Genomic DNA, 10,821 nt, shown 5'->3' on the forward strand with positions numbered 1-10,821 from the left:
ACACATTCACCCCTTCTGTGTTGTATTCATTACCTAACAATAATCGACTCTATTTTAATATTTTAAGTAAATTAATTGTAATATTTCTATTTTATTAACTATTTATTGATTAATATTTATTAATTTATAATTTTTTTATGCATATAACATATTACATATTACATAAATATCTAATAATTAATTGAAATTATATTTTATATCTTAAAGTTTTAATTATGATGTACGACCCAAAAATAATTCATGATAGTTAATCTTATTTAAAAATTGGCTCGATTATGAAGAATTTTTTTAAAAAATAGATGGTATTTTGAATGATTAAATGGTAATAGGATTTAAATATCCAAAATTTAAATATAAATTGTAGTATGAAAACTGAGAGCAAATGAGTCATGACCAATAGTTGGTTATATGGTGTTGGGAATGATCTTTCTGATAATAAGTATCTAAGTCTTCCATCCTTGATTGGTCGTTCTAAGAAAGCTGTCTTCAGTTATGTTTAGGATAGGGTGTATAAGAAGATTCAACAGTGGAAAAACAAATTACTTTCTAGGGAGGGTAAGGCTGTGTTGATCAAAAGCGTTGCGCAAATGTTACCCTCATACACCATGTCTTGTTTTCTCCTTCCGAGGAGTTTGTGTCAAGAAATTGAGCGAATGTTGAATGGGTTTTGGTGGAAATCTAATTCAACGGGGTCTAGATGTATCTGGTGGCTTTCTTGGGACAAGATGGGGGCGTCGAAGATGAGAGGGGGTTTGAGATTTAGAAACCTGTATGGTTTTAATATAGCAATGTTGGGAAAGTATTGGATTTTTAATGCAGCGGGGCATGGCAAAACACTTTTACACATACAAAATCCAAATAAAAACATATAAATCGTGAATAAAAATTCGAGGGATCGAATCTAACCTTTTAAAATAATTCGGAGACAACGATCAGAGATCCTTAGCAGTTGCTCCTCAAGTGTGAAGCACTCCACCGGTATCCACCAAGAAAACGACTTTTAGGAGGAGGAGGAGGTGGAGAGAATTTGGTTTTCTGAAACTTTTGGGTTTCTGGGGTTCGAATAAAATAGGGTCTATGATAGTGTATTTATAGGCAAAATTTTTAGCTGAAATTTTCCCATAAATATTATTATTATTATCCCATTTATTATTCTCATTAATAATTAAAACACCTTTTAATCATTAATCCTTTTTCTAAACACTTTAGAAATAATTCTCTCTCTTGATTTAATTTCCAAAAATTAAATCCTTAATTAATAATATTAAGAACTTTTCTTAATTAATTTATAATCAATTAAATCTCATTTAATCAATTATTAAATTTTTCCAATTAATTATTTATTTCACAAATAAATAATTATTAGCCATTATTAATTAATTCCTCCACCAATAAATCATTCTCTTTTTATGGTGTGACCCTGTAGGTTCAATATTAAGTCGGTAGTAGAAATAAATAATAATAAAACTATTTTATCATTATTTATATAAATTCTCTAATTTATTAAATATGATTAATTAATTAATCACATTTATTCTACATCGTGAGTGATGCTTCTCAACATATCGCGACTATCCGGATAATATAAATTCACTGCTTAGAATACCAAGAACCTGTCAGTGAATAGTTACCGTACAATAAACTCCTTCTACCCTACAATGTCCCGATTAAATACAAGGCATGGATCTCGTGTCAAGCCTATCTAATTTAATCACTTGCTTACCATTTACTATGCGTAGTTCTATGCAAATTAGAAACTCCTTTCTAATTTCATTTACTCTGGCCAGAGATTCCTGAACTAGCATAAGTGGATCAGCCTTGAACATTCACTTCCTTTACTGGAAGGGGTAGATCCTTTATTGATCATACACTATCTTCGTGTATAAATTCCTATACCCAGAAGAGCCCTAATAATTGTCCCTGGAGACTAAGAACTAAACCAAAGCATAGTTCAGTGTACACAAGATGACTATGATGACCTCAAGTCTAAGGATACTTGTACAACTATCACTAAGCGAACAACTGCTGACACGTGAGTGAACTCCATCAGTTGTTCAGCTGTGCGAGTCATGTTCAGTGAACTTATTCCATAATAAGCACCTACATACTAGCTATAGTGTCATCACACAAATGTCTATGAGAACAGACATCCTTCATAATGAAGCAAGCATAGTATGTACCGATCTTTGCGGATTATTAATTACCAGTTAGTAATGCTACGACCAGGAACTATTTAAGTTCAGAGTTATGATCTTTTTAGGTCTCACTATTATGATCTCATCATAATCCATAAAAAGCTTTACTCTAAACTATGGTATATCTTATTTAAACACTTAAATAGATAAAGCCCGTAATAAAAACAAAATAAGTCTTTATTAATATCAATGAAATCAAAACAGATTACATAAAAGTTATTCCTAAATCCTAATACATGATTGGACTTAGGACATATTCCTTTCAATCTCCCACTTGTACTAAAGCCAATCACTCTGGTATCTAATACCCATCTCATCTTTATGACGATCAAAGTGACTTTCAAAAAGTAGCTTTGTGAGTGGGTCTGCTATGTTGTTATGTGTGTCATCTCTAATTCAATACAATACAAGAAATGTTATCGCGCTCCCACTAACCCTTTTGTAGACGCATGGTTCATTCACGTTTTTGATAAAATCAAACTCTTTGATTGTCTCATCAAAATGGATGTTCCATCTACGAGAAGCTTGCTTTAAACCACATTAATCGCAAGCAAAATCCGAACTGATTTTAACAGGGCTACATGTAAAAAGTTTCATCAAAGTCAATCCATTGCCTTTGTTTGAATCCTTTTCCCAAAAGCCTGGCCTTATAGGTCTCCACCTGGCCATCTGCTATAATCTATCTTTTGTATACCGTATACATAGATTCCATTCTGGATTTCATGGCACTATGCCATTTCTCTGAGTCAACACTACTCATAGCCTCATTATAGGTCACAGGGTCGTCATCATCAAATGATTGACAACTCATTGTCATTCTCAATGACAAGGCCATATTACCTTTCAGTTTGGCGAGACACTCTCCCTGATCTATGAATGGGCTGTTCCACAAAAGGTTGTTCAGTCAGAACAGGTGTTTCCACTTGATCCGTAGTAGTTTGTGCTTCTTGAACTTCATCAAGTTCAATTTTTCTCCCACTGTTTCCTTCAAGGATAAACTCTTTTTCCAAGAAGGTAGCATGTCTGGAGACAAACACCCGATGATCGGTGCAAAACTAATACCCTAAAGTCTCTTTAGGATATCCCACAAAACTACATTTTTCGGATCGATATTCCAGCTTATCTGGGTCAACTTTCTTGACATAAGCTGGACATCCCCAAATCTTAACATGTTTAAGACTCGGTTTCCTTTCTTTCCATATCTCATACGAAGTTTGAGGAACAGATTTTGGAAGGCACCTTATTCAGTAAATATGCTGAGGTTTCCAATGCATAACCCCATAGGAATACTGGAAGATTTGCATAGCTCATCATGGACCGAACTATGTCTAACAGAGTTCGATTTCTCCTTTCAGATACTAATCTGGAGGAGTCCACTGGGAGACTATACCATTTACTTTGAGATAATCCAGAAACTCTCCGTTCAAGTATTCACCACCTCGATCTAATAGAAGAGTTATAATACTATGTTTGGTTGTTTCTCCACTTCATACTTATATTCTTTGAACTTTTCAAAGGCCTCAGACTTGTGTTTCATCAAACACATATCTGAATCTAGATCTATTATCCATGAAAGTAATGAAGTATGAAAATCCACCCATGGCTTGCGTAGACATTGGTCCACATACATCTGTGTGTACCATTCCTAGCAAATCAACAGCCCTCTCTCCATGTCCAGTAAATGGAGACTGCAGTGCCACTATGAAGTGAGATTTTCATCATCCCTTTTTCCTTTATTAGTTTGTTCAATCTGAAGTAAATTATGTCACATATATACAGACCATTATTTAAAGCACCACGTCCATAAAAAATATTATCTCTAAGAATAGAACATTCATTATTCTCAATAATAAATGAAAAATCCAGCCAAGTCTAACATGGGAATAATATTCCTCACAATCGAGGGAACAAAATAACAATTATTTTAAATAATAGTCTTGCCCGTAGGCCTATGTAAATGAAATGATTCTACATCTTTAGCAGCAACTCTTGCTCCATTTCCCATCAGTAGAATCACCTCCTCTTCCTCAAGAGTCCTACTTCTCCTTGATCCCTGCAACAAATTGCAGATATGAAAACCACAGGCGGTATCTAATACCCAAGTAGAAATGACATATTCACTTCTATCATGAACATACCTGAATCAGAAGCGGTAGTCTCACTACCCTTCTTCTTCAATTCTGCAAGGTAAACCTTGCAGTTCCTCTTCCAGTGCCCCACCTTGTTACAGTAAAAGCAAACAACTTTGCTCTTGGGGTCTTCAGCTTTTGGTGGAACCGGCATTTTCTCACCTACTTTCTTCTTCTTGGAAGAGTTCCTCTTCCTTTTCTTAGGATTGGAACCTTCACCAATTAGAAGAACAGAACTCTTCTTAGGGGGAAAATTCGATTCCGCAGTCTTCAACATGTTGTGGAGTTCAGGCAGGCTGACATCCAACTTATTCATGTGAAAGTTCACAACAAACTGCGAGAACGAACTCGGAAGCGATTGCAAGACCAAGTCTTGGCTCAGCTCCCCATCCATGGCAAAACCAAGTTGTCCAAGACGTTCAATCAAATTGATCATCTTAAGTACATGGTCATTCACAGATGATCCCTCAGACATCCTACAACCGAAGAGCTCCTTCGATATCTCATATCGAGCTGTCCTCCCTGCCACATCATACAACTCTTGTAGATGCATGAGGATAGTGTGAGCATCCATATGCTCATATTGTTTCTGTAGCTCAATGTTCATGGAAGCTAGCATGATGCATTGAGCAACATTTGCATCATCTATCCACTTACGATACACAACATATTCATCATTATGTGCATCACTAGCAGGTTCAGTAGGCTTAGGTGAGTCAATCACGTATTCCAGCTTCTCAATCCTGAGAACAATTCTCAAGTTTCGAAGCCAGTCAGCATAATTAGGACCAGTCAATTTGTGAGCATCCAGTATGCTCCTAAGTGATAGTGCAGAAGACATAACGTAGAAAGTAAATCTGTAAATGATAAACACATAACAACACTTAGCAAATATTCGATTTCATTTCAAAATACTATATGAATCGGGTCTTTATTTATAAGTAGCTCCCACTAGTTTTCCTAATTTATTCAACCCCCTACATGAAAAATTAAGCATTCATAATGCTAGTGGGAATAGGGATCCTACATTCCATTACACAACCCCGGCTGTGGCACGAAATGCCATGTAATGTTCAATAGGCAGACAACTCTTGTCAATTACATCTAATGTTATTCCCTAATCAAACTTTAGCCTCTTGAATAATTGAGTCACGGCTGTGGCACGACAAACTCAATATTCTAAGTCAAGTCAAACCCAACATTCCGTACAATTTAATCAGTCCCCAAAGGCCCACGGCTGTGGCACGTAACGACCTTTAGATTCTTATTAAATGTACACATCTCTATGTAATAGACAAGTATTTCTTATTTCGAAATCAAAGCCCTCGGCTGTGGGACGAAACGACAATGATTCAAAAATAAGAACTACTTTCTACCATGTTGGAAGGCTATGACCGACACAAGCCCGTTGTATCATTGGCCAATTACTACTTGATATTATTTAATTTTAGAGGGATTATATTACGTTACAATCATAATCATATTATAAAGAGATTCTTCCTTTTAAATTAAATATTTCAAATCAATAATCAATAATCAGATGATTCCCAGATCGGGTGGAACATTGTCAAGAGGCGTCACTTAATAACCCTTTCTTACAGATAGAAATCTGTTATTGACAGAATCATCCTTTCTCTCATATCGAAAATTCATATTCAATTACGTGTTTCACAAACACAAGAATCTCATGATTGTATTCATAATATTATTCTTAAGGTTATGAAAGAATTTCACTATACTAGGTTGTCTAACAAACGCCTTATATTCATTCAAGTTCACCTAAATCTATCATCGCATGATAAACTAAGCATATATCACATATATAAACATGAATAAACATCAAGGTAGGCATGTTACATCATCTAGCACATTCGTCTAAGCAATATACATCTCTATGTATCACATGAAGTATTTAAAAGCAATTTAAACAGTTAAAAATAGCTTAAAAACACTTCTGTTAGCTATAAACAGTTTGAAACAATTTCATAAAATATCATATAATATACCATTAGAAGCGTCTCGAAAAGACGAATCCAACGGCACCAAAATTGCCCAATTCTGAGCTTCCACGCGCCCTCACGTGCCCCGAGAAGGTGTCCCACGCGCCGCCACGCGCACACGCGCTGTCAGGCGCGTGTCAGACATCCCCCCACGCGCACCCACGCGCCCACGCGCCACACGCGCCCCTAACCCCTATGCTGACGTCAGCATGACGTCACCAGCGTGTGTCTTCCACGCGCCGCGCGTGGCACGCCAGCGCGTGAGCCCCACGCGCGTGTGGTCGACGCGCGGTCCTTTGTCCTGTTATCAGTCGCCGCCTTTTCCTCGATCGCCGTGCTGTCAGACCTGTCTTTCTGTGCCGCAGCACATCACATGTGCTTTGTCTCCTTGCTTTGCTGTCTTCTTTTACTCCGTAACAATCACAGACAGCAGACGCATATGATAGATATATACATACAAACAATTATATATATATATATATATGACTTAATTTAATTACGAATTTAATTGCAACAACTTCAAAAATTCATAATAAAAAATCTATACATCCTAAAATTATGAAAAAAATACCCAGACGATTTACAACACTTGTAGAACCCAGATCAACATTCAAAATTATTCTGAGAAATGATTTTTCATCAGAAAAAATTAATCCATGATATAACTTGTAAAAATCATAATTAATTCATACAAGCACATAAAATTCTGAAATTTTTACCACAGATCTATATGCATACAAACTATGCTCTGATACCATTATTGGATTTTTAACGCAGCAAGGCATGGCAAAACACTTTTACACATACAAAATCCAAATAAAAACATATAAATCGTGAATAAAAATTCGAGGGATCGAATCTAACCTTTTAAAATAATTCGGAGACAACGATCAGAGATCCTTAGCAGTTGCTCCTCAAGTGTGAAGCACTCCACTGGTATCCACCAAGAAAACGACTTTTAGGAGGAGGAGGAGGTGGAGAGAATTTGGTTTTCTGAAACTTTTGGGTTTCTGGGGTTCGAATAAAATAGAGTCTATAATAGTGTATTTATAGGCAAAATTTTCAGCTGAAATTTTCCCATAAATATTATTATTATTATCCCATTTATTATTCTCATTAATAATTAAAACACCTTTTAATCATTAATCCTTTTTTTAAACACTTTAGAAATAATTCTCTCTCTTGATTTAATTTCCAAAAATTAAATCCTTAATTAATAATATTAAGAACTTTTCTTAATTAATTTATAATCAATTAAATCTCATTTAATCAATTATTAAATTTTGCCAATTAATTATTTATTTCACAAATAAATAATTATTAGCCATTATTAATTAATTACTCCACCAATAAATCATTCTCTTTTTATGGTGTGACCCTGTAGGTTCAATATTAAGCCGGTAGTAGAAATAAATAATAATAAAACTATTTTATCATTATTTATATAAATTCTCTAATTTATTAAATATGATTAATTAATTAATCACATTTATTCTACATCGTGAGTGATGCTTCTCAACATATCGCGACTATCCGGATAATATGAATTCACTGCTTAGAATACCAAGAACCTGTTAGTGAATAGTTACCGTACAATAAACTCCTTCTACCCTACAATGTCCCGATTAAATACAAGGCATGGATCTCGTGTCAAGCCTATCTAATTTAATCACTTGCTTATCATTTACTATGCGTAGTTCTATGCAAATTAGAAACTCCTTTCTAATTTCATTTACTCTGGCCAGAGATTCCTGAACTAGCATAAGTGGATCAGCCTTGAACATTCACTTCCTTCACTGGAAGGGGTAGTTCCTTTATTGATCATACACTATCTTCGTGTACAAATTCCTATACCCAGAAGAGCCCTAATAATTGTCCCTGGAGACTAAGAACTAAATCAAAGCATAGTTCAGTGTACACAAGATGACTATGATGACCTCAAGTCTAAGGATACTTGTACAACTATCACTAAGCGAACAACTGCTGACACGTGAGTGAACTCCATCAGTTGTTCAGCTGTGCGAGTCATGTTCAGTAAACTTATTCCATAATAAGCACCTACATACTAGCTATAGTGTCACCACACAAATATCTATGAGAACAGACATCCTTCATAATGAAGCAAGCATAGTATGTACCGATCTTTGCGGATTATTAATTACCAGTTAGTAATCCTACGACCAGGAACTATTTAAGTTCAGAGTTATCATCTTTTTAGGTCTCACTATTATGATCTCATCATAATCCGTAAAAAGCTTTACTCTAAACTATGGTATATCTTATTTAAACACTTAAATAGATAAAGCCCGTAATAAAAACAAAATAAGTCTTTATTAATATCAATGAAATCAAAACAGATTACATAAAAGTTATTCCTAAATCCTAATACATGATTGGACTTAGGACATATTCCTTTCAGAAAGCAGGTATGGAATCTTATTTATCAGCCAAATTCTTTAGTGGCCCGGGTGTTCAAGGCGAAATATTATCCTAATGGTAATATTTTGAATGCAACTAGAACTGGAGGATCGAGTTTTATTTGGTCAGGCCTGTGGAAAGCGAAAGAGGAGTTGAAGAATGACTTTCGTTGGGTGGTAGGGGATGGAAAGACTATTAATGTTTTTTCAGATCCTTGGTTACAGAGGAAACAAACTCGTTCAGTTGAAGCAAGGGACTATAGTTTGAGTTCAAATACGAAGGTATGCCAATTTTTTAAACATGAAATGAAAGAATGGGATGAGCTGAAAGTAAGAGAGGTTTTTGAAGATATAGATGCTCAACATATCTTGCAGGTTAGAATTCCTCAGTACGATGTGTGTGATAGAGTGGCATGGACAAATTCTAAAGAGGGGATGTATACTGTGAAATCTGGGTATCAGACTTGGCAAGTCAGGAATGTGACTCCAGGTTACAATGCTCAATCTGGGGGTTGGAAGAGATAGTGGAATCTGAGAATACCGGAAAAAATAAAATTCTTCCTGTGGAGGTTCTGTAGGAATAACTTACCAGTTCGGGTGGCTCTTCAGAAATGGTGTAATACAATTTCAATTGAGTGTCCTGTTTACAACAATGATGTGGAACAATTGTCACATGTTTTCTTCAGGTGCGAGTTTGCAACTCAATGTTGGCAACAGTTGGGACTTCAAGATAATAGGGAAGAGGTGGAAGATGCTTCTGAGTGGCTATTGGACAAGATGAGTTCAGAGAGTGTCGAAAAGCTATGTACTATTGCTGTCATTTTATGGGGAATATGGTTTTTCAGAAATAAGAAGGTTTGGGAGAATAGGGTGGTTTCTTCTAAATTTGCGATGGATTGGAGTCTAAAGCAAATCACTTATTGGCGTAAAGCTAACGGTAGGGTTTTACAGTCACGGTCTAAAGGTTTGTGAAACTGGAGGACGGAGAATACGAAGTGGGTGGCTCCTGAAGAGGGAAGCTTGAAGCTAAATGTTGATGCTTTATTAACCTAAGGTGCTTCTTCGTTTGCAGTAGGGTGGGTGTTAAGAGATCGGGCTGGAGAGTTTAAAGGGGGGCAGGTGATGAGGTTCAGTGGTGAGGCTTCAGTACTAGAGGCTGAAGCTATTGGTATTAATGAAACATTGTTCTGGTTGAATGATAGAACTTGTGCTCCTATATGTATGGAATCAGATTCTCTTATTGCTGTTCAAGCGATCAATAAGGGCACTCAGTACCAGCTGAAGTTAGGGCATATTTTCGATGAGTGTCGTAGGAAGATAGCAGCTAGAGGAGGTTTAATCCTCAAACATGTTAGAAGGTTAGCTAATAGGACAGCCTATATGGTGGCTCGTTTTCCTTGTGAGGTAAATAGTTATGTGAATTTTATGTCTCCTCCACGACAAGTGTTGGATTCAATCATGTATGATGCGAGTTCTGAGTAATGAAAGTGCAAGTTTTGTTCAAAAAAAAATCACTTATGTACGTTACGTAGTACGATATTAAAAAATATTCACAAATCCTTCTTTTGGAAAGAAAATCTTGAGTAATTTAAAAAAAGACAACATCACATTTTTTAATCATCCATTGTTTCTTCGTAAGGCGGGTAGTGCTAATTGCAAGTTTTTTTACGTTAATCTTAAAATCCTTCGATTCCATAGTAAATATAGAAATTCAAAAATTAGATTAACCGAAAATTTAATTCGATATTCGTTTGAATTTTTTTCCAAAATATGGATATCCAATCCAAATAATACGGACTAGATATTCGTTCTGTTTTTACATAAATTCGGTTTCGAATCATATAACTGTTCATAAAATTAGATATCCGAATTTGATAATATTTTATTTTTCTAATAATTTTTTATCTATAAAAATATGTGATAACTAATAGTAAATAAACTAATTGCAGTTTCTTTTCCTTACTTCTTTTATTTCAATTTTTATTTCATTACACTTAATCTGACGAATATAAATGCCATTTAGTAGTAGTATCAAATAAGGAGTGAAACCCATTTAGTATTAGTATCAAATAAGGAGTGA

The 10,821-nt window shown here is 35.3% G+C and overlaps 1 protein-coding gene across 1 annotated transcript; it reads left to right on the top strand.

Annotated features, from left to right (window-relative positions):
* The first annotated feature begins 725 nt into the window (after positions 1–725).
* On the top strand, positions 726–10,223 carry LOC141719125 (uncharacterized). Its single transcript, XM_074521506.1, has 5 exons — positions 726–799; positions 8,744–9,023; positions 9,117–9,208; positions 9,428–9,705; positions 9,814–10,223. Exons 1-5 carry the CDS (start codon positions 726–728, stop codon positions 10,221–10,223), a joined length of 1,134 nt encoding a protein of 377 aa, XP_074377607.1.
* The last annotated feature ends 598 nt before the right edge of the window (positions 10,224–10,821 follow it).

Source organism: Apium graveolens, chromosome 4 (assembly GCF_009905375.1).
Source record: "Apium graveolens cultivar Ventura chromosome 4, ASM990537v1, whole genome shotgun sequence".
Lineage (NCBI taxonomy): Eukaryota > Viridiplantae > Streptophyta > Magnoliopsida > Apiales > Apiaceae > Apium > Apium graveolens.

Coding starts and splice junctions, on each gene's coding strand:
- LOC141719125 (XM_074521506.1), top strand. CDS start 726: ATGGGGGCGTCGAAGATGAGAGGGGGTTTGAGATTTAGAAACCTGTAT. Junction 800..8,743: donor AATATAGCAATGTTGGGAAA/GTATTGGATTTT, acceptor TATTCCTTTCAG/AAAGCAGGTATGGAATCTTA. Junction 9,024..9,116: donor GTTTGAGTTCAAATACGAAG/GTATGCCAATTT, acceptor CATATCTTGCAG/GTTAGAATTCCTCAGTACGA.